General features: G+C 46.3%; 1 protein-coding gene across 1 annotated transcript in view; it reads left to right on the plus strand.

Annotated features, from left to right (window-relative positions):
• Positions 1-24,153, plus strand: part of HADHA (hydroxyacyl-CoA dehydrogenase trifunctional multienzyme complex subunit alpha) — a 112,178-nt gene that overhangs the window by 19,749 nt on the left and 68,276 nt on the right. The window contains exons 5-7 of the mRNA XM_078650015.1: positions 416-554; positions 1,626-1,745; positions 2,329-2,431. Of these exons, the coding sequence (XP_078506141.1) occupies positions 416-554; positions 1,626-1,745; positions 2,329-2,431 (362 nt within the window). The remainder of the gene's footprint in view (positions 1-415; positions 555-1,625; positions 1,746-2,328; positions 2,432-24,153) is intronic.

The raw sequence follows: 24,153 nt of genomic DNA on the forward strand, positions 1-24,153 counted from the left end.
TTTTCTTCTGACTGGTGTAAAGCACCTTAATTGCAGAAAGATTTTCTGCCCCTTGGTTGGAAAAATACCCAACAGTCTAAGTTGTGACCAAGCACCTATTGTAATGGGTTAGTTCACAATATGATTTTTAAACTCCATAGCCAATATGCTTCATTTCACTGGTTTTATTTAAAATACTTGCTTAAAGGACTTGCTAAATGCACAAAACATGTTCAAGATGGTTTCAAAATGCAGAGCAAGTGATCTTATCAGAAAGAGAACTTCACAAATACTCTTCCGTTCGGCCATGGATGTCGTCACAAGTTAACCTTTTTCCCCAGAGGGCCTTTTGTGCTCAAAGAAGTAAAATGCTTTATTTTCCACTATTTCTCTATCTTTTGGATCATGTTTCTTTTATTGATCCTGTCCCTTTCAGCATGATCGAAGCTTGCAAAAGCGCTGAGGAAGTCACAGAGCTGTCGCACGATGGACAGAAGATGTTTGAAAAGCTTGAAAAGTCCCCCAAGCCCATCGTGGCTGCCATCGGGGGCTCGTGTCTTGGAGGAGGTCTTGAGGTACTTTTGTACTATCATTTGTTTGCTACTACTTTAGAGGGCTTCTGGAAGACTGTGGCAGAGAGTTTAAACCAGTTTACATTTTGAGGCCAGTTGTCAGTCTGCTCAATAGACCGGTATGGCACTCTGCTTTAAACATGCTTTTTCCCCAACATAGTCTTGTGTCTTAGCTGAATTGGTAAGGCTGCAAGTATCCACAGACTTCACAGATTGCTTGGACTGACTTTCTGTAGGTCTCTTGGTTCGGTGTCGGAACTGCTTAGGACACCCGCTGGAAAGTGTTATTGTGGGTCAGTATATACAGAGTGAAGGATATTATGGCAGCTGGAATTTGTGTCATAGAGGATGAATTGGAGTTTTAGTAGGAGAGAAATGTGGTTTGTTTCAGGTGTGATAAAAAAACAAAAGGATGTGCCACGAAAAACCCTCTGTCTTCCACACCATCTGTAAGAGCTCTGCAACCCAATCTGAGAGTTGCTATTTGGAGGAAAAGTACTTCAGTGTGGAAGCCTTAAATTATAGGGAAAGAGTGGACAGCCTTAGCACATTTCTTCACTGATATGACTAGATGGATCAAACTTGCATGTACAGCCGTGTGCCTCATGCAGATCTTGCTAAATGAACAAAGCACGTTGGTACAGTAGAGACTCCTAGTGATGCAGATCTGAAAAGATTGTTTATTGAATTTGTTAGACTCTCCACATGGTAAACCCCTTCCCTCATCAATTGGGTTAGTGGTGATCTGGAGAGCCTTTCTACGACGTGGATAATCTGAGATTAGCTTGGTATGAAAAAGACTAGACAGTCCATTGTTCAAGCTCTTTATTTCCATGCCAGACAACTGTGTGCAGTAGTACCCTGCGGTGCATAGTATGAAGGGCTCTTAGGTGACCAGATGTTTCGGCAAGCTCTCATCTCGTTAGAGCATAGTGATGTTTTCAGAATTCCGTCTGTTCCCTTCTCTGTGCTTTAGGGCTGCCGGGTGTAGACCTGCTGAAGCAATGCCGGCCTCTTTGATTTGTGCTATTGCAACCCATGTGTGGAACTGATGGACTTGTATTTGTATTTCAGGTTGCTCTCGCCTGTCAATACAGGGTAGCAACAAAGGACCGAAAGACTGTGCTAGGAACACCTGAGGTAATGCTTGGCCTGCTACCTGGAGCAGGAGGCACCCAGAGGCTGCCGAAGCTGGTAAGTTGGAACCTACTTGTGGCTTTCGAAGTAATTAAGGCTGCCAATCTTCCTCTTTACAGAAGCGCCTAGCTAATAGTTACTGCTCATTCAAAGTGGAGATCTATTTGCATTTTAGGTATTTACATGCTATTCGTGAATTTATGTGAAAGTGATAGAAAATAATTTAGGAACAAAACACATAATATCAATAGAGCGAGAGGAATGTGGAGATTATGCCATATTCCAAGCAGCCCCTGGCTGATGAGTTAGATTGGAAGGCGGATACTTTGGTGTAACCCATAAAGTTCTGTGTCGTAAACCAGTGTTGGGTCCTAAAGAGCTGCTGAATAGTCTAGTCATTAAATGCCAGGGAGAGTCACGCAGTTCATGGTAATTCATAACACTTAAGGGAGTCTTCACCGCAGTCCTTTATTTGTGTTGGGAACCCCCCTTAACCACTTCTGTACTTTATTGTCTCTATAAGTTGCTCTGGTGCATGTTTTGTTTTCTTTTGTATGCAGTCTGTGCAAGGCTCCTTAACATGTCCACTTCCCCTGCACTTATACCCCCCCCCCCTCCCGTTTCTTCTTTACTAATGCAGGTGGGACTGCCAAGTGCCTTTGACATGATGCTGACTGGTAGAAATATACGTGCTGACAAAGCGAAGAAGATGGGCCTTGTGGACCAGTTAGTTGACCCTCTAGGTAAGAATCTCTCAAAGGCGAGTTGCTCTACATGTTTGTTTGGACATTTTGGCTTGACACCGGTCTACTTGATTAAAGCCCTCTGGTCACATGCTCCTCTCTGACGGTTGACTCCTGAATTGCTTCCACAATCTCAAGTTTCATTGTATGTGCTTAGCAATAGCGTCTCCATGCCTTAACTGTCCAGTGCAAATGTTCTGCCAAGCTGCAGATGGTGGCTTGGTTACTCTGGAGTCCGTACCCTGAAATTTGTTTCTGCAGAAAAGAAAAGGTCTTCAAGTAACTTATGATGTGAAGGGTTCATCATAGGTTGTTTTATCGTCTGTAATAGCTCATTTTCTCTGTATCACAGATTCCACTCTAAACCGTTCTTCTCTCTGTCTTATTGTCACAATGCACCCTGAGCATTCAAGATGCTGCTTAACGACATTTGTTACAGGCGCCTCACAATCATTCAAGCAACTGCAGTAGCTCACAGGGTACCAGCCCACAACCTCACACTGTAAAAGTAACTCCGACTAGAACCACCTTGGACACTGCAGAAGAGCAGGTGTATCCTAAGAGTGAAGACCCTTCTGACTGTAGTCCGACATTCCTCTGATTGGCTCATTACATTTGACTGGTGGGTGCAGAATGGGACATCTTCCAGCTCTTCTTGCCCTCTCCCAGAGAGGGGGGCATGGGCTAGATTGAGGGGTGAGGCTAGAAAATTTACACCCAATCTTTCCCCGGGGACGCTGATTGCCACATAATGCTGTTTGATAGGCCGCACCTTGACCACTAAAGTCCCAAATGTATTTCTGTCCCCCTTGTCAAGTGAGATCATATTTGGGTATCTCGTAGGCATAGTTTTTACTTATGAACTAGTAAAGAGAGGGTAAATCTCAATGTAGAATCATTTGTGAATGGTATATGGCCGTACTAGTCATACTTAAGGTCAGCCTTCAACCAGGGACCCATATGAACATTGGGCATTTCCTGAAAACCTAAAGCGTCATGCGAATCTAGGGTGAGATGGCATATATGGATCCCAGTATTTTTTTTCTTATCCAGAATGCCCTGTAACCCTTAAACATCAAACTCTGGCAAACCTCACAAATTTTTTCTTATGTTTCTGTGATAAAATGATCCAAACTTTGTGGGGAACCACAATGTTAAGAACAACCAGTGTTCCCACATTACTTCCAATTAAAAACATTTCCTGACTTGTGTGGGTGGGCCTGTCGCTCCTGAGGGGAACAGTTAATCTCTGTGACCATATGAAGTCAATATTGTCTTCACACTGTCCATGTGTTAGTCTGATCTAGTTTCAGGTAGTAGGCACAGCCACACAAGTAGAGCACTGTTTTTTATCTGGAGAATTGTTGTAATGCTGGGTGGTTGGAATTTTGTGGCTACCCACAGATTCATCTTTGACCGCAAAGTAGAGATAATAAAAAACAACTTATTTTTCCACACAACAGACATCCCAGCATAAAGAAGGGATATTGGTCAATAGAGCATAAACACAGTTAACCACAGCCCCATCTCTACAGGAAGTAACTTTCTCAAATGAAACATATTTAACACTCTCCCACTTTATTCAGTGGATCGGAGTATTCCACTGCACACCCTTCCCTGCTAAGGGCAGACACAGAAAAGGTGATTGCCTGTTTGGGCTGCACCCATCTCCAGTTACTACCACAGCAAGAACTTCCAAGGTTAGACCTCCTTATGTGCCTAGTCCAGCACCTCTCACTACCCATCCCCTCAATCCTACCCAGACAAACGCACACTGCATTCTCGCAACCCAGGCTCAACCTTGTGCAGGCGGTGCTGGAATCATTTTTCCAATGGGATGCTGCCATCCGTGTTAAGCCGCTGGAGTAGTGGGGGTTGTGAAACGTCAAATCTTTGCACAAAGAACAAGAGCCATGCCCATTCAACAGGGAACGGGGGGGTTGTGTTGGAGGGTTTCGTCCATTGATGCATTTTGCAGCACATTGTCAGTATTCTGACAACCGCATTGTATGGTACAGTGCTACCACTTACAGAGAGCATATTGTCTGTTAAAAAGGCCACTAAATCTGCATCTGACATGCTGTTAAATCTATATGTTGTACATACAATAAAATGTGAGTTGGATTTTCTACATATATTTATCATTTGCACATCACACAAGTAAAGTTAGTTGGTTTGTTTTGGTCCAAATAAAATCTTCACTTTTATCATGTCAGAATTACTCCCCAAACAGTGCCTCATTTGTATTTTAATTGCTGAAGTATTTTAAAATATTATTGGAAATTTAGTTTGCAAGTATGTAAATGTTGTTGTGTTTTAAACTCCCCCTGTCCTTACCTCTGTAGGAAGATTGCCATGTGGTTCACATTACAAAATCCCGTTACTTTCCAACCAGTGTTGCAAAAAGTAAACGCCAATCTCCATTTTAAATAAGAACCAATCTATCAGAAGACATTACCCTACGCGTGACATCTGTCTTTGAACTCCTAGCAAATATGGCAAACATTTTTTAAAGTAGCCTTATGTCTCATTTTCCTTCTGAATTCCTGCAAGGTAATTATGAGTGATGCAGAACCACCACCCCCTGCTCCTAGCCCTCCTGCATATTGGGTCTACCACCCCACCTTCAATCTATAGAACACACACTCCACCTCATGCCCAGTGTTGCACTCTTTACAAGCTTCATCACCTGTAACAACTTTGAGGTGCATTAGGTCATGGGTGAGATATTTCTGTGATCAAGTCGTCCTTGTACTTGCAGGCAATCTGTGTTGAGTCCACAAACATATGCAGTTATCATTGTCTTTCATAATTCTTTAAGGTTCTACACCGTAGACAAACGAGAAAGATAAATAGCTCCATGGATCATCTCAAGTTCCACTTCCCTCTCTGCAACTCAACCCACTGCCTTCTACCGCCTCTACAGTTCTCCTGGACAGAACAAGTATTTAACCAGCAACTTTTCTGACCCCCCCCCCCCCCCCCTTCCACTTTATCAATCTGGTTCATCCACACACCACTTCTTCGGCAACTTCAACCTGAGCATAAAACAAAAGAGACGCTCTCACACTCCGTGTGATACGTGTCGCCCAACTAAAATACTTTAATGGAAAAATCCTTACCCTCATGTTGACATCCAGTGCAAACTGCAAATACCTCTGGGCTGGACTGACCACCTCACAGTCTAAATCAGCCCCCTCTGCAGCCAACCAACATATCGAGCTCAACTCAGGAGAACCTCAATACATTTTAATTAACACTTTAAAGTTTGAACTCCTCACTCACCCTGCCACCCCCACATTGGACGCGAGTATCCTTTTAATTGTCTTCCATGTATTTCTGGAAATCCATGTTCCGACTAAAGACAAAGGTGCTTGCAGATGCGGGGCATGATCTGGCCACGAAGGTAGATTGCTGCTTGAGTTGGAGCTCCGCGCGCCAGCGGGCACCTCCAGGGATGCGGAAGACCATCAGAAGTTGTGGGGGCATACCACAGGGACAGAACTTTGCCTCCCTGAATGGGGAAACCGCCAGGAGAGCCTGTTTCTGCAGGTGTTCCCGCAGTAAAAGCGGGGCGGACACTCTGGGTGATACTGACGAGGAGGGCCTGCATGGAGAGTCTAGGTGCGGGCCTTGAGTTCATGCTGGCTGCTCCTCTCCGGACCTCCCCCGTGGGACTCTGCCCATCAGACTGGGCATCTCTGCCCCATTACAGACGCACAAGGCACCAACATCCAGGGATCTGCTGGCTGGGCCTTGACGGTACCATACTGTTTCAAAAAGGGGGTGGTGATGGACAGAGTATCTGAGTTAATCAGAACACTCCTACCCAGTCAACAGATCAGGGCTTGATCCATCGCCGTTTTTTAGCTCACTTCCAGTAAAGAATTGGCTTGGTAGTTTGGTCTGCCCTGTTCCCATGATGCACTGGGCCAGGGACAGACTAATTTGCATATAGCCAGGTTCTGAACTGGGATGGTGCAGTGAGCTAAAAAACGGCGATGGATCAAGCCCTGATCTGTTGACTGGGTAGGAGTGTTCTGATTAACTCAGATACTCTGTCCATCACCACCCTCTTTTGAAATTTTTTTGGGTACCATACTGTGGCCCGCAATGTTCAGTCCTAACTGCCCCATAACCCCAACAGCATACGCAGAGGCCGGCAGAGAAGAGGGAAATAAGCTGAAATAAGCTGGTGGACATTTCATCAATGGGCTGGAGGGATCTGCCGGGGCCCGGCAGGGAATCTAGGGGCGGCCCCTCCCACCCGCATCTACAGACACCGCAGGGGTGCTCATCATTCGCCCCCCTTTGTACTCCACCACACACATGAGGCACATGCTCGAGAGTACAAAAGCCCGGAAAGCATTTCACCTGCGATGAGCTCAAATTGGGCTGTTCGCCTCGCCCTTTCAGCCCTAATTGGGGTCCAGGAGCCAGAGTGCCTGGTGCTCATCTACTGGTAGCAGAGTGTGGTAAATAAATAAATAATACCCTATTTTTGACTAGACATATATCATAACAGATAGCTCAATAAATAAGAGTCAAGATTCGAGGTAGTAGGAGTTTCTGCAGGTTTATTACAGCATAAGGACAGGATCAGGACAACCTGCATAGGAACAGAATGGCAGGGCTAGAGTGGCCCGGCAGCTGCCGGGGCTGGGTCTGGGATGAGCGCGCTAACTTTTCATAACAAAACACGAGCATATATACATAGCGCAAACACATAGCATTACATTGCAGTAGGCGTAGCAGTGGGTGGAGCAGAAGGCGTGACGTGTAGCAGTCGCGAAAGATAACAGTAAAAGTAGGTGTAACTGGGCGTATACATAGACATATGGTGCAGACGTAACAGAATATGTCATGAATCGGCGGAAACATAGGAGGGGGCTACCTAAGGAGCCGGGACCTCTAACCTGGTGGTGCGCGCAAACTGGCAATGACGTGTTACTAGGAGAAGCTGGGGGCTATGAACTCTGTGCTAGGAGCAGAGACTGAAGTCTGGAGAGTCAGGGCGACATGTACCTAAACCCTATCTAGTATCTGATGTTTAGGGAACATGTTGATATAAACTAGAAGTCATGAGGGGAAAAGCTAACTTGACTCTAAGACTGGACCATGCATTATTCTACATGTAGTGCGTGATGAAGAATATTAAATGACCATTAAATACAGTATTTCTCTAACGTGGAGACGAGAAGGCTAGACAATGACGGAAACTATTGATGCAGTTCAGTAGCTTAGGAATGCAGAGAAGGAGGACTAAACTGATAGCTGGAATCATAACATACTCTTGGCAGACTCAGAGGCAGAGCCAGGCTGTACCGGGCACTGTGAGGCAGGAAGTAAGTGAAAGGTCGAGGATACAGGTGGGGGCTGTATCGCTCCTCAACGAGGCTTCAGGAGACAGGAGCTGAATCTGATGTCCAGGCCCTTTTGAGGCCTAGAAACGGGGACTTTATAATGGAATAACGTGCACACTGAGAAACGTGGCAACATAGCTTTACATAGGCCTGATATTCGTAGTATTCACGAGAACTGGAAACTGGCATACTAGAGGTGGACACAACTATAATTGCGTCATTAATCGGACATGGGGAATAACATATGCATATTGGTCATGCACACATAACATATGATGGATGACACGTAGGGACACAGAACATGGCAAAATTTACTTTTCCACATTCCCTCCTTGTCACTACGTTTCCATCAGGAAACATCAATATTCATGATACCATCTATCATTTCATATAGTATCATTTGCTCGTCTCGAATTGTCTTGGAACGGGATTTAGAACGGGGCTTGGGACTAGGAATACAAGAGGTAGCACAAATGCCGCAAATCGCAGGGCCACATTGTATACAGAGGCAGCAGCTGAATATGATCGCTACTGCAATACTTAGAAAGGACAGGATTTTCCATCCCCAGGCGGAAATTATATTCCAGAACCAACCGGACCATGTCCAGGTGCCTGGATCTTGGTGTAACAGATGGGCAATTTTATGAAGTCTGGTTATAGCTGAATAAACAGACGGCGCGTTATTTGGAATGAAAATGCAGCAACTAGATCCGAGAACTCTACAGGCCCCGCCCCTATCGGCCAGTATGACGTCAAGGACGAGACGATTCTGTAAAACGACAATTCTCATAAAGGATTGCTCTTCGGTTAAGTTACCTAGAGCGGAGGCAGTCTCATCTACTACTGCTTCAAGGGTTCTTGTTAACCTACGGATTAGCTTACTGTTTACAACTGTACCTAAATAAGGGAACACACCTTTATCAATATCAATGAATTGCTCTGCAGCAGTTTCAGTATAATCGACAATCGGGAGGTTTCTCTTGTGTCTAGTATGTACTAGATGTGTGTTTCTATGATAGTCAGGTGGGGCTAGAAAAACTGGTGGCAGTAGGAAGGCAATGTAACAGGTTCCCTCCCAATCGAGGGGCAGATGAACATATGCAGTTTGACCACAAACAAAATAAGAATGACGTGAAGCTTTAAAATTAGATTTCCCACTGTCACTATACTTGACAATAGTAGTACAATCACTATGTCCTACGTGTACAGAACCATGACTACGGACACATAATTCGCCTTTGACTGGTAGTACTGAAATAGCAGGTGAGTCTGGAGTAGTATCAGACTGAACATTCAGGACCATAAAATTCGACGAATAATTACCTAAATTATACACTTCATTTTCTAGATCTAAACCTGTTCTGTGGGGGAAACCTTGCTTGTCTGGGAAACATGTACTGTTAAGAAAAGACATATCTGTTGAGGAGGACGTTAACGTGGACCATGCTCCACACGAACCATTATGTGAGAAAGGATAAGGAAAGAGTGGCAGAACTCCCTTCGGGGTCTGGAAAGGGGGGAGTCGACCACACACCCAACAATTAGTGGCATTGCTGGTCTGGTGTGAGTAATGTAACATACGGATAAATGAATTGTTACGCATAGCGAGGCGGTAAGCATATTCGTGAGGAGGCAGATCACTAAACGTATGCTCTACTGTAACATTAGCAGACTTATTTACATGAGGAACTGGAAAATACAGGAAAAATGCGTAACTAGTGCAGGAAATCATTATGCTGATGAATAATATGAAGCTTAGAAAAACGATACATTGAATTGAGTTTTGACTAACTCTCTCACTATGGGGGTCTATTTTATACATGTCAGAAACAGCCTAACCGTTTCACCTAGGGGAGGACTTATACAATCAAACTGACTGACTTAATTTACTAGACCTTAACTTTTGCTTATACTCCTGCTGCGGAGTTTTCTCTAACAGGGAAGGGGTTGTGTCAATGTCTTTTGCGGGACAGTCCTTAGGAACAATATTTCGGCAGTCCTTAAAATCCTGGGAATCCTTGGAAATGTTTTTAGAAACGGGTTTTAATCCATTGAAAAGTTTTACATGAGAAAGGTGTATCCATCCTTTTCGGCCTTCCAACTTCACGGCTGTACGGGTGGTGAGGAGGACCTGACGGGGCTCCTTCCAACGAGGTTCCAGCGGACTTGATCTGTCAAAGTTTCGGATCATCACCAACGAACCTGGAACGATTTCATGCGGTGCCACCTCGGTATTGTCTGGAAATGCGGCGGCAACCTGTGAACGACATGAGTTGAGGGCAGACATCAAGGAAGCTAGGTAATCTGTCAGCATATTACATGAAACATCGGTAATACTTCGGGGTCTAGGAGTACCCCACATATTAGGGGGGCGGCCGAATACGACCTCATACGGGGACAGACCTGATCTGGAATGTGCGACCATGCGCATATAAAACAAAGCGACTGGCAGAGCTACTAGCCAGTCCACACCTTTTTCTTTACAAACTTTGGCAATACGGATTTTCAGAGTTTGATTATGTCTCTCAACGAGACCGGCTGCTTCAGGATGGCGTACACAATGGAACTTCCACTGGTACCCTAACAAAAGGGAAACGTGCTTCATGAGTTCAGATGAGAATGGCTGACCGTTATCAGAATATACGACTCTAGGGAGTCCATATCGAGGGAAGAATTCACGAACCAACTGCTTGGCAGTGGTCGCGGCTGTGTAATCTGGGACTGGATATGCTTCTGTCCATCTGGACAAAGCGCATACAACTACAAGGACATACTTGAAACCTCGACATCGCTCCATCTGAATATAATCCATCTGGAGGACTTCAAAAGGGTGGTCAGGAGGCTGGAAACCACCTTGTTCCACCGGGACACTTTTACCTGGATTAAACTGACAACATATCATACAGGTACGGACTTTCTGCTTGGCTGCAGCTCGTAAATGCTTGTTGAACCAAATGTTCTGGATACTGTCTAACATAGCTTTTTCTCCTAAATGTGCTGGACTATGTGCGGTATTAATGATGACTTGAACCATAGAGTCGGGGAGAAACCATGTGGCTCTACCCTTTGTTAACCATCCTTGATCTGTCTGGACCCCTCCTTGTTCGGACCATTTCTTGATTTCATCGGGAGTAGCATGTAACTGGATATCTATGACATCTTGTGTAGGGTCCATAACTGTCATACATGTAGTCGGATCTGGAGTGTGTGTCTGTGTCGGGTTAACTGGAATGTCTGGAGTCTGTGCTGTAAGCTTGGCTGTGCGATCTGCTAGATCATTGCCTTGGGAAATAATGTCAGTAACTTTCGTATGTGCTTTGCATTTCATGATAGCAATGGATGTCGGTAAATGTATGGCATCTAACAGAGCTTGAATAAGGAAACCATGCTGAATCTTGGTTCCATGAGAAGTCATGAAACCTCTCTCCTGCCAGAGCACTCCGAAGTCGTGTACAACTCCAAATGCGTAACGTGAATCTGTGTAAACATTAACTTTCAGGTTCTTGGCGTGTATACAGGCTTGTGTCAGAGCAACTAGCTCTGCTGCTTGAGCGGACAGGGTATCAATACGGTGTGTTTCAATAACTTCAGTGTCAGTAGTCACTGCATATGCGGCGACTAGTTCTCCTGTACTAGTTCTCATACATGAACCATCCACAAAGTGTCAGGTCAGGATCTAGTAACGGAATGTCTGTCAGGTCTTGTCTTGGCTTTGTCGTAATGTTAACTACTTCCACGCAGTCATGTGGGTCAGGATTTGAATTAACTGATGGTAACAGTGTAGCAGGATTCAGGATATTGCAGCGTCTGATTTCTATGTGTGGCTGAAACAGTGTCAATTCATAACCTGTTAAACGTGCAATTGTCAAGTGCTGAGTTTGTGTTCGGTTTAAAAGAACTTCTACGGAGTGTGGAACTTGTACTGTCAGGGAATGTCCTAAAACTATGGAATCACTTTGCCTGATAGCTAGTGCTGTGGCTGCAACTGACTTGAGGCACGCAGGCAACGCCTGGGCGACTGGATCTAATGTGCTTGAAAAATAAGCACAGGGCTTGTATTGACCTGCTTGATCTTGTGTGAGAACAGATAATGCTGTACCTTCACGTTCAGTAACGAAAAGTGTAAAAGGCTTACTGTAGTTCGGTGTAGCTAGAACTGGAGCTTGGCATAAAGCTGTCTTTAACTCATTGAAACTAAGTGTATGTTCAGATGTCCAAGGGAGGACAGTCGATACGGCTGCCTCCTGTGTCGTTAACTGTATCAGTGGCTTGGCTAGAAATGCATACTGGGGAATCCATTGTCTGCAATAAGAAGTAAGGCAGATAAAGGCACGTACCTCCTTCTGGGTCCTGGGCTGGGGAAGACTCGCTATTAACTGGATACGGTCTGGTGTCAACTGCCTACCCCTCTTGGACAGTAAGTGTCCTAAGTAGACCACTTGCTGGACACAGAATTGAAGCTTCGGAGGGGACACCTTGTGCCCCATCTCGGCTAGGAAATACAGAACTGTCAGTGATGCCCGCTCGCAATCACGTTCAGAACGGGCTGTGATCAGTAGATCATCGACATACTGGAGCAGGGCAGTGTCAATTGGCATGTGGATGTTGTCTAGTTGTCTCTTGAGTGCTTGACTGTAAATACTAGGGCTTTCTGTGAAACCTTGAGGAGCGCGTGTGAACATATAGCTCCTTCCATTTAAACAAAATCCGAAAAGAAACTGGCTGTCTGGATGAATGGGAACACTAAAAAATGCATTCTTGAGGTCTATGACAGTAAAGAACATGGCTTCGGGATCAATAGCAGTTAATAGGGAAGAGATGTCTGGGACAACTGGGTACTGCGGAATAATACATTTGTTAAGTTCTCGTAAATCAATCACTAATCGATATACTGGGGGTGCATTTGGATCAGTACGTTTCATGACTGGAATGATCGGAGAATTACATACATTGGAGTCAGTTTCTACAACTACTCCTTGAGCAATGAGCTCGTCTATAATTTTGGATAAGGCTGCTACAGCCTCAGGTGGCAATCTGTACTGCCTGATTCGTGGTAACACTACACCTGGTTTTAGAGTCACACGATAGGGTGTGATTTGCATGTAACCTACATCAGTTGGACCTTGCGCCCATAAATGCTGCGGAACATTAGACAGTCTTGAATCAAAATCTCGTAATACATAGTGACCCTTAATGTCACGTAGGAACAGTCGTATTCCCTCTGGGGAACAGCATATGACTGCACCCAACTCTTTCAGTGTCTTAATGCCTAATAGATTTTCTGGACATGACTTAGTAAGTAACAGATCAGTAGTGCGGGACAATGGACCTACTTCTAGAGTGACTGGCTTAGATATCTCGTTAACGATAGGTTTTCCTGAAAATCCAAGGGAAACATTTCTTGAGCCTGAGAGCGGAGCCCCTGGAACTTCGGCATGACTAATTGTGGTCCTACTTGCCCCTGTATCAATCAGAAACTTTCTGTCTTTCCCTAATACTTGACTGTGAACATAGGGACCTTCTTGATCTACAGGTATCTCGATGAGAGGCAAGCCTACCTCCCTCTCTAGGCTGTTTCATGAATATGGCTGGTACTCTGGGTACTCAGACTGCGCATACTGGTACATCTGCGATGTAACATGCTGTGTTGCAGCAATAGGCTGCGGTACTGTAACTGTCTGTTGTGCATTCTGTGGCTGAGGAATCTGTGAAACTTGTTCTTGTCTAGGCGGACGTGGTCTTTCTTTAGTCTTACCAGTAGCTATGTTGTGTTTCAGAACTGCACACTCATTTATAAAATGACCTGGCTGTTTACAATAATTGCAGTTCCCTTTAACGGGAGCTGCAGGATGACTGGTTTGATTCGGACCCCTCTTCTGACTGTCTTGAGGAACAGATTGTGCAACTAGCACTTTCATTTTCGTATCTTTCATACGTTTTCTCTCGTGTTCTTGCTCTTCCCTGATTCTATTCTGGTGATACTGAAGCATCTGGAGCATCTGGGACGGAGTATTTGCTTGCCAGGTGCTTTCGACTTTCAAAACTCGATTTTTAATTTGTGGACTTGAATTCTCGACTAATTTAGTAACAAAAAGGTGAGGGTATGACTCACTACTTGTCTTGAGGCCACTGTTAATACTAAAACATTTTTCAAACCTAGAATAAAAATCACTAATATCTTCATCTTGTTTCTGTTTACAGGCTGAGATTGCATCCCAGTCTTCTTTTCTCGTTGTTAATAATCTGGGTAAAACTTGAATTAATAATTCTGGTAATTCTTTACATTTATCTCCAAGGCCGGTACCTGGTACTCGTGCCTTGTCTTCAGCTTCTAGAGCTGTCCAATCGATCTTTTTCTCTCCCACCTCCCATTCTTTTTCCTTTAGCTTTTCATACACCCCTGCGGGTAGCAGAACTTTTAACATTTTAATGATATCTGGGTATGTGTATTCTCCCATACGGAGCATGTCTTTTAATTCTCGATGGAACCCTGCTGGATCTTTGTCATGACAGGGAATTAATTTCTTCATCTCGAGAAGTTCCATCTTTGTGATTGGAGTGTATACAAACACTCGTTGCATTTCGCCACCCGTTCCTCTGACTGGGTGGACTTCTCGTAACGGATTCTGTCTGTCTATGCAGAATGATTTACTTTCTGGGGGTGAGACATGAACAAAATGCGGGTTCAAGAACGTTCTATATTTGTGACGCTGTTCTAGAATGACACTAATTAAATCGGTACCTAGACCTCTCCATTTATACTGGAGTAACTCGTTCAGGATATCATGTAACGGACCTGGATCAGAGTGCTGACCCTCATACAGAGTAATGAGGTGCTGGATCATATACATACCCACCAGTCGCTGCTCGGCTGGGGGCAATTTCAGAAACATTTGTGCCACTATTTCGTCTGGAAAAGTGGTAGAATCAGTAATCCATCGGACTGCTGATCGCACTAGTTCTTGTTCATGCATAGTACTTAATTCACTGTAACCGATTCGTGATTTCAGAATGTGATCGGTAGCTTGAAATACTTGTTCTAGGGAACCTTGTTCTGGTACTGAATGATGGAAAATAGACTTGGGTTCTAGACGTAAATGGCGATCTGGAAATCTAGATTTTCCTACGTACGCTATTCTGGCGGTATTCTCGTCGTCTTCCTCTTCAGGATCAGAGGTACTTTCCTTCTCGCTTACTTGTGCTGCTTTACGCTGTTCGTGTATCTTTATTATTTCTTTACGGATTTTCTTGTACATACTTTCCATGGCACCGACGGTCTTGTGCTTACCCTCGGCTATATTATCACTCCACCTTGTCAGGATTCTCATTTCGGCAGAATCTTTAGACGGGTAATCTTGTTCTCTTATTAGACAATTAATCAGAAACTTTAATATCATGAGCTGGATCTCGGCTTTCCTTTGAGACATAGCTTCGTGAATACTTTCTGGATCATCCCCTGTACGGATGAAACGATATATTCTGTCTAGATCTTCTTTCATATTCGGTAAGGTGACTAGATACTCGGCCACCTTTCTTACGCGGAACGAATATAAAACCATATTATCCTCGCCTGGGACTGGATCATAGACACATTCGGCAAGGGATTTTCTTATTTCTGCTACAGTCTGATGTCTAGGCGTACGCTGTGACGCTTGTGCATGTAATTCGGCTAACGTTAAACGCTTGTGTGGCGGCGGGGTTTGAGGAGGACCTCCTCCTGCGGCCCCTAAACTAGAATCATCGACGGACATTCTTCGTGGCGGAGCGGGAAGTTGAAATGCTGACTGGACCGGGGGTACCGTAGCAGGTACTCCGGTGTCTGGAAGAGCGGGAAGTGCCTGATTTACAGGGACTGGCGGAGCGCGAACAGGATTTGCATATTCTGGGACTGTGTCGTCCAAATAGGACGAAATAAAAATATCAGCTGCGGTCTGTTTGTGACGTAGCTTGGTCGGAACTAATGGTGGCGGGAAATTACTGGATGCCTCTGGGGTCGCTTTTGGCAAGCCCTCGGCAAGGAGAGGATACATACCCTTAATAAGGGCATGCCTCTGTCTGTCTGACTGTTCGGCTTTGACTTGTTCACCTATCTCGATTAATTCTCTTTCTTGGGCTCGTTCTTGGGATTCTCTACTTAACTCTGACTTTCTGACTTCCTTTTCGGTTCTTCTATGCGCTTCTTTACGCCATAACCCGATGGCATCTTTCTGTGACTGTCTGGCTTTCTTTTTCCATAATGCTTCTTCTACTCGCATGATACATTCGGCATCCCATGTACCCGATACAGGCCATCTATACTTTTCTTCTAACTGTTTGGTATACTCTACCCATAAATCTAGATACAATATGGCACTTATGCCATGTTTCTGATACATAAAATGACCTGGACTGTCCCTCGGCGGAACAGGAACTGCTTCTTCTAATAAACCCTTTCTAGTTTTTAACTGACGTAACTTGGAAAAGAGCGGCATTGTAAACTTGAATCGGAACACAATACAATACACAAAGAACAATAACATAACAGTTCGAACAGAATATTACCTGGAATACTGAGAACAGAAATACAAGAATTTTCTCGAGAACGGAACAGACTAGAGTTACTGGATGCACTGCTGTAACAGTACGGAACATACCGGTCCCATAAAGGGACGCATCAAGACCCGTATCCACCTAGGTGAACACTTCGTTTGTGAGTCTGGGTACCACCAACCCACGGACCAGGAGTCAATTTAGATTGGTCCTGTCTAGATACTACCCCAGCAATGGTACTCACCGGGCAGCACGGAACGGAAAGCCTCGGACTGGACTGGACTGATGGCGACGAACTTCGGACTTTGGACTTCAGTTACGGGTGGGCCTCCGGATACCTCGGACCTTGGACTCTCGGCTTGGGCTCTGGTCGGGACTCGCCGCGTTCCTCCACCGTCTCGTTTGGATGCTGGACCGCCTCCTCCGTCTCCTCCGTGGGCCTGAGGGATACTTGAAGCAGAAATATCTGCACTTGGCCAGTATGGTTCCGTCACGACTGCAGAGGGTCAGGGGGTCGGCGTGGCTTCACCGACGCGTGGGGAAAGGGCAAGTCCCTATTCGGGCGCCATTATGTGGTAAATAAATAAATAATACCCTATTTTTGACTAGACATATATCATAACAGATAGCTCAATAAATAAGAGTCAAGATTCGAGGTAGTAGGAGTTTCTGCAGGTTTATTACAGCATAAGGACAGGATCAGGACAACCTGCATAGGAACAGAATGGCAGGGCTAGAGTGGCCCGGCAGCTGCCGGGGCTGGGTCTGGGATGAGTGCGCTAACTTTTCATAACAAAACACGAGCATATATACATAGCGCAAACACATAGCATTACATTGCAGTAGGCGTAGCAGTGGGTGGAGCAGAAGGCGTGACGTGTAGCAGTCGCGAAAGATAACAGTAAAAGTAGGTGTAACTGGGCGTATACATAGACATGTGGTGCAGACGTAACAGAATATGTCATGAATGGGCGGAAACATAGGAGGGGGCTACCTAAGGAGCCGGGACCTCTAACCTGGTGGTGCGCGCAAACTGGCAATGACGTGTTACTAGGAGAAGCTGGGGGCTATGAACTCTGTGCTAGGAGCAGAGACTAAAGTCTGGAGGGTCGGAGCGACATGTACCTAAACCCTATCTAGTATCTGATGTTTAGGGAACATGTTGATATAAACTAGAAGTCATGAGGGGAAAAGCTAACTTGACTCTAAGACTGGACCATGCATTATTCTACATGTAGTGCGTGATGAAGAATATTAAATGACCATTAAATACAGTATTTCTCTAACGTGGAGACGAGAAGGCTAGACAATGACGGAAACTATTGATGCAGTTCAGTAGCTTAGGAATGCAGAGAAGGAGGACTAAACTGATAGCTGGAATCATAACATACTCTTGGCAGACTCAGAGGCAGAGCCAGGCTGTACCGGGCACTGTGAGGCAGGAAGTAAGTGAAAGGTCGAGGATACAGGTGGGGGCTGTATCGCTCCTCAACGAGGCTTCAGGAGACAGGAGCTGAATCTGATGTCCAGGCCCTTTTGAGGCCTAGAAACGGGGACTTTATAATGGAATAACGTGCACACTGAGAAACGTGGCAACATAGCTTTACATAGGCCTGATATTCGTAGTATTCACGAGAACTGGAAACTGGCATACTAGAGGTGGACACAACTATAATTGCGTCATTAATCGGACATGGGGAATAACATATGCATATTGGTCATGCACACATAACATATGATGGATGACACGTAGGGACACAGAACATGGCAAAATTTACTTTTCCACAAGAGGCTGAGCAGGTAGAGGAAGGCCGACTGCCATTTGGAAACGCAACCTTGGCCTGGTTAGGCCCACCATCGGTGTGCACACAGGGACCTGCAGGGCCAGAGAGCGCAGATGGGAAGAGGCTATCTTGAGGTGGGTCGAAGGGGCCCATGACAAACTACAGGAGCTCCCGGGGGCAGTCGCACAACCAGCACGGACAGTGGTGAGTGTAGCACCTGGTGGCAACACTTGCACAAAGGAGCCTGATCGGTGCCTCCCAACGCACCTGAGACCTCCCTGTTGAAACCAGGGGCGGCTGGTGACATTTGAAAGTGGTGAGACGTAAACTGATTTGCATATTGCACCGCAGCGATCGAGCGAGCCCGAACCACCTTGCATCCATCCATACATCATTCATCCATCCACCCATCCTGCATCCATACATCATTCATTCATGCATCCACCCATCCATCCACCCATCCTGCATCCATACATCATTCATTCATGCATCCATCCACCCATCATGCATGCATCCATGCACCCATCCACCCACCCATCCACCGAACAATCATTAATGCACCCACCCTGCATCCATCCATCATTCATGTATTTTTATGACCATATAAAAATTAATTATGGACTCTAACAAGCCTTTAGGATCGATGTTGAAGGATGTGCCAGTTTACATATTACATCACCCCTACCTTTTTATGCTGGAAACCTTCTACCGCCCATGTATTTGCCATTCTGTAAGCCCTAGGTATGTACTATACAAATTCACATACAAACATACACCAACATGCATGCAATAATAAATACATATATCATGCTATTCCGCCTCTACCGTTTGTTAACATTTTGACATTTTATAACTTTAGTTCAAAGAATACATTATATTTGTGGTGACAAAGTTGTTAACTCATTTTCTGGAAAATGTTTATAAAATGAAATCTGTTGAAGGCTGTTGTTGCAACTATCAAAATAGAAATTCTGAGAATTTTTACATTTCCAAAACCCCATGCCCTGAAATAAACGGGTGACCTTGAATGGACGCACACATTTCTGCAGCAGATGCTTTAACACACTGAACTATCTCAAGTCGTTTGTGCAAGCAGGTTTACTGGAACACCGAAAAACACACACTTACCTTGCTGCCGGTCCCGGTCTGCGCCACCTCTGGGCTCTGCTCCCCACACGTCACAGGCTCACAGCGCCCCTGGCCAATCCTGGCGCCAGGGGCACAGGTACCCTCTCGCCCGCAGCACGCCCATTAGGGCTCCTGATGGGCATGCCCAACGCCGCCAAAACCCAAGTGCGCATACGTGGGCACGGGTAAAAATTCACCCTCCGTCCCCACGCATGCGTACTTGTGTTGCCGCCTGTACAATCATGTCAATGAATCAACATGACGGCCGCCCGGCGGTCTGACGTCATGTTGATTCATTGACATGATTGTCATGAGGGAGCTGCGGGCGGCGTCGGGCAGGGGGGGCTACGCCCCCACGCCCCAATGGACGAACCGCGCCTGGTTGAAACCCTCCCCAGGATTGAACCCTCTGAGGTGCCCTTCGACAACCCCCTCCCCCCCCCACCTCGCTTAGGGGCCCGGGACACCGACATCTTGCACTAGGCCACAAACAGACAGACAGACTGCAACCATTGAGGGCTCGCCCTAGAACTGCCACAATGCTCGCCACATTCATACCCACCCCTAGCAACTAGCCAGGCCAGGAGATGCTCTGCTGGGGTAAAGATGATGAACCTAGTCCGTGCCCCATAGGACTGAGCTGCTGACCAGGGCCCTGAACGCAGGTCAGAGGTCCTGGAGGAGAGAAGTGCTACTCACTGGGGGTTGATGACCGGACTGGCTGCATGACCCACGCCACTAACGAGCACTGATTCTCTCCAGACGGTAGGCGTACTTCTGCTCCTGTGTCAACACCCATCCCAGCACCCAATCTACACCCCCCCATCCAGGCCAGGGTGAGACACAGACCAGACTGCATCGCCTCGACCCGGAGCCAGGGACTGCTACCGCACATCGACACCACCTGGGGTGGTGTGCTGGCGCTGCAAGCCTAGACCCACTGCCTACACTCCTAGGCCCTTGAGGTCTGATCTCGGCCCAGGCGGTTAATTAACTCCTTCCTGCTCTGTTCCCTCTACCCCCCCCCTTCTCTGTTCACATCTAGCACCCCACCCTGGGACATGTCCAAGGGACCCGCGTGCTCAGACTGCTTGCTTGCCCCCTCTCATATCTCCTCCCTCTTCCCCCTTTGCTTCCCTAAATCACCCTTCCAAGGCTATTCTCCGCCTGGGTCCATGCTGTCCGTGTCGCTACCTGACCCACGCCCTGCCCTAATGGCCGCGTTCGCACCTGTAGTCCCTAGCACTACGCCACACACACACACACACACACACACACACTCACTCAGCAGAATGTGCTGTCCTATGAGAAGTTAAAACGGGCCGATGTGGCCCTGTTACAGGAGACACATCACGCCAGCCTAAAATCTGAAAAGCTGCACCAGAACTGGGTTGGGAGAGTGATGCACAGCAGCTGTCCAGCATTGGTGGAGACAGGAGATGGACCCCCGCCTCCCCTCAGGAAAGGTGGAGTCTTGATTCTCCTCTCCAGTCACTATAGTCAAGTCGTGGTCCGACTCGTATGGCTGGTATGTTTTTGCCAAAATGAAGCTCTGGGATTGGACGCTCTGCTTAGGCTCGATGTACAACCCCACTGATGCTAAGCGTTCCTATCTCCTTCAGCTCAGCCGCCTCCTCACTGACTGAGATTGGGGCGTATCACTACTTAATTGGGGAGAGGAACACGCCAGGGCTGCCCGTTGTCTCCACTGTTGTTCTGCTAGCAATGGAACCCCTTGCGGCCACCATTTGCCAATTGCTGCTCCTCACAGGTTTCTCTGCCAGAAGGGACATTGAGTATAAATCTGTATGTGGTTGACTTACTCCTCATGTACCTCTGTTGTTCTCTACTAGCCCTAATGGACATCATAGCTGACTTTGTGACCCTGTCAGGGTACCAGGTGAAATGGGACCAGAGTGAGGCACTAACCATATTGCGTGTAACCACAAGGGCGGCGATTCATGGCTACCCCTTTTGGTAGATACCATCGCACCTCATGTACCTTGGGATCTTGCCGGACCTGGGCTCTGGATCTTATGGTGTCGAACAATCTGGATCTTCCTCATAGCCTGCACGAGTCTGGACTCTGAAAAGTGGTCCCTTCTAGACCTATCCATGTGGGGAAAAGTACAGATGGTTACGCTCCGCGGTTCACATATGCCCTTCTCGTGCTACCTCTCCTGGTCCCCCTGTCAACGCAATGATCAGCTGATGCAGGGATATGTGTCTTTGTCTGGGGGCCCTCTTGCCCCTGCCTGGCCTACACAAATTCTTGGTCCACCGCTTGTAATATACTAAAACAGCAAGAGAACACTAGTGGCCTTTATGCCAATGTTTGCAGCCTCCCTCTTGGTTATTTTTTACCAACCGCTGGCATTGAGAATTCATACCACCCCCTCCCCCACCACCACCAACCTTTGCGCAGTGGAACACGTTTTCTACTTTTAGAGGGCCTTGACAGTTTGAATTGACTGAGTCCTGCGTTTATCGCCCGGTCGAGTCCGGTATCTAATGAATGGCTCCTGAACCTGTTCCTACGATTTTGTCTAGCCCGAGCAGAATCGAAAGCCCTACGCAACGCACTCTACGCAGGAATCCCAGCCAAACACCTACGACGACTACAACACATCCAAAACGCCTCAGGCCGACTGATCGTTAACGTCCCCCGCCGCAGCCACCTCACCCCCCCACCTGAGAGACCTACACTGGCTCCCCGTCGACAAGAGGATCACCTTCAAGCTCCTCACCCACGCACACAAAGTACTCCACAACGCCGGACCAGCCTACCTGAACAGCAGACTCAGCTTCTACACCCCCACCCGCCAGCTTCGCTCCACCAGCCTCGCCGCTGTCCCCGCATCCAACAACTACCTCCGGCAGCAGATCCTTCTCCTACCTCGGCGCCAAGACCTGGAACACCCTCCCTACCCACATACGGCAGACCCAAGACCTACCTGCCTTCAGAAGACTCCTCGAGACCTTGCTCTTCGAGCAGTAGCAGCACCCCCTCCCCTCAGCGCCTTGAGACCATCACGGGTAAGTAGCGCGCTTTACAAGTGATTGATTAACGGCCATGCACAAAAAAATCTTGAGTTGGAATGTTGCAGGGCTGCAATCTAAGTTGCTATGTCCGAGCTGGCTTCTTTTTATTAGCTAGTTTGATTTTTATAATGTTCCAGGAGACTTGGTTGACACATGATATGCATATAGATGCTTTTGTATGTTGTTATAAGCCAGCAACTCCCTCTAGGTCAGGGCGGGTTGGCTAATCGAGTGAGTATTAAAGCGGTCGGCAGTGTGAGGGTTTTCGAGATGGTTAACACCAATTTTATGGTAGTGAGGTACAAAAGAGGTCCAACTTCATATTTAATTTTGATTACTATTTTAGTAATGTGCCTAACACCTAACCTCGTTTGAATATATATATCTTCCCTCCAAAAAAAGTTTGTGTCAATGGCCAGCTTGCTGTTTTTTGTTTACGGGGAGATTTTAATACGAGGTTGAGTTTATTGAGCCCCACCTTAGTTTTTGAAAACGATGCCACCCTCAACACCACCTGCGTACAAAATAGATCTGATGCTGGAGGACGTGAACTAGCATGGTTTCTGGCAGCCCATGACCTAAAAAATGTCATGGATATCGTATGTAGTGACACAGAACTACTCCCCACATTCAGCGGCCAAGGTCACACATCCTTAACAGATTATCTCTTCATATCATCCAATCTCGAAGTTCTCTTATCTGGTAAAGTGATTCCCCTCTAGTCATGGTGACCATAACCCATTTGAGATAGTTCTTACCCTGGCCCAAAAAACCCTCTTACACCAGGGAAATCGGGGCTAGTAACCTTGATACTTAATCCGATGGATTAAGATTGAAATATCAGAAAGGGATTAGTGAGAACTTGCCTGTGTTGGTGGCCTGCCTTGCTGAGCCCATCACTGATTACCCTGCAGCTGTAGCCTTTGTCCATCCCTGTAATCGTATTTAAAAAAAGAGCTTATGATTCTGATAAAATCCCCAATTAGTAGGCCTAGATGGCTTGTGCTCCATCGCTAATCGTCAACTGTGACAGACACTTTAGGTAATTCCGAAGATCCCCAATTTATCTCGCATTCATGGATTTGACCACTGCGTTCAACATTTGGCATTCTTGCACAGGGGATTTGAGGCTAGAATAAGAATCCATGCTCAGGGTTGGGTGTATCGAGATGTGAATATCTGTAGAGGCGTGAGACAAGGATGGGTTTTAGGTCCACTTCTATTTATTCTCTCTTTTTTACCATCGCTCCTGTATGACGCCTATGCAGTGTTAGTTGCCTGTACTCCGAAGGCCCCATTTATTATGATCTGCGGCCCAAAGAAGCATATTTTGGCATCTTTAGCAGTGGGTTAATTTAGTCTACAATGTGTGAGCCCTATTTTCATATCTGTGCTTGGTTTTCGCTGATAATGGCTCATGGTGAACACACTTCGCATATAGTGGAAATAAATTCTTCAGAGCTATCAGTTCATTGTTTAGCTTAGCCCGACCCAGGAAGGGGGGAGCACTTGTTCCTCTATTGAAGAATTTTAAAATGCAGTGCCTCCAAATTGGTACTTATGGGGCTGAAGTCTGAGGTATTCATATGTGCAGCCTAATCCAAGCTGAAGAAAACAAATTCTGTAGAAGAATTGTAGGGGACTGATCTCTACCTTGAACTTCATATGTCACAGAAAAGTGAACATCCCATTTGTGGAAGATTATATTAGTGCCCGCCCTTCTGTTTTGGCTCGCCTTATGTAAAAATACAGAGGCAGGTCTGACTAGAGACATCACAGACTGCCTCTTGCAACAAAGGCAGGAGCATTCCTTGGCTGGCGTACATACAATCCCGCCTGCGTAAGGCAGGTTGCCAACAGTTGTTTGAGAACCCTG

The sequence above is a fragment of the Lissotriton helveticus genome, chromosome 6 (assembly GCF_964261635.1).
Source record: "Lissotriton helveticus chromosome 6, aLisHel1.1, whole genome shotgun sequence".
Classification (NCBI taxonomy): Eukaryota; Metazoa; Chordata; class Amphibia; order Caudata; family Salamandridae; genus Lissotriton; species Lissotriton helveticus.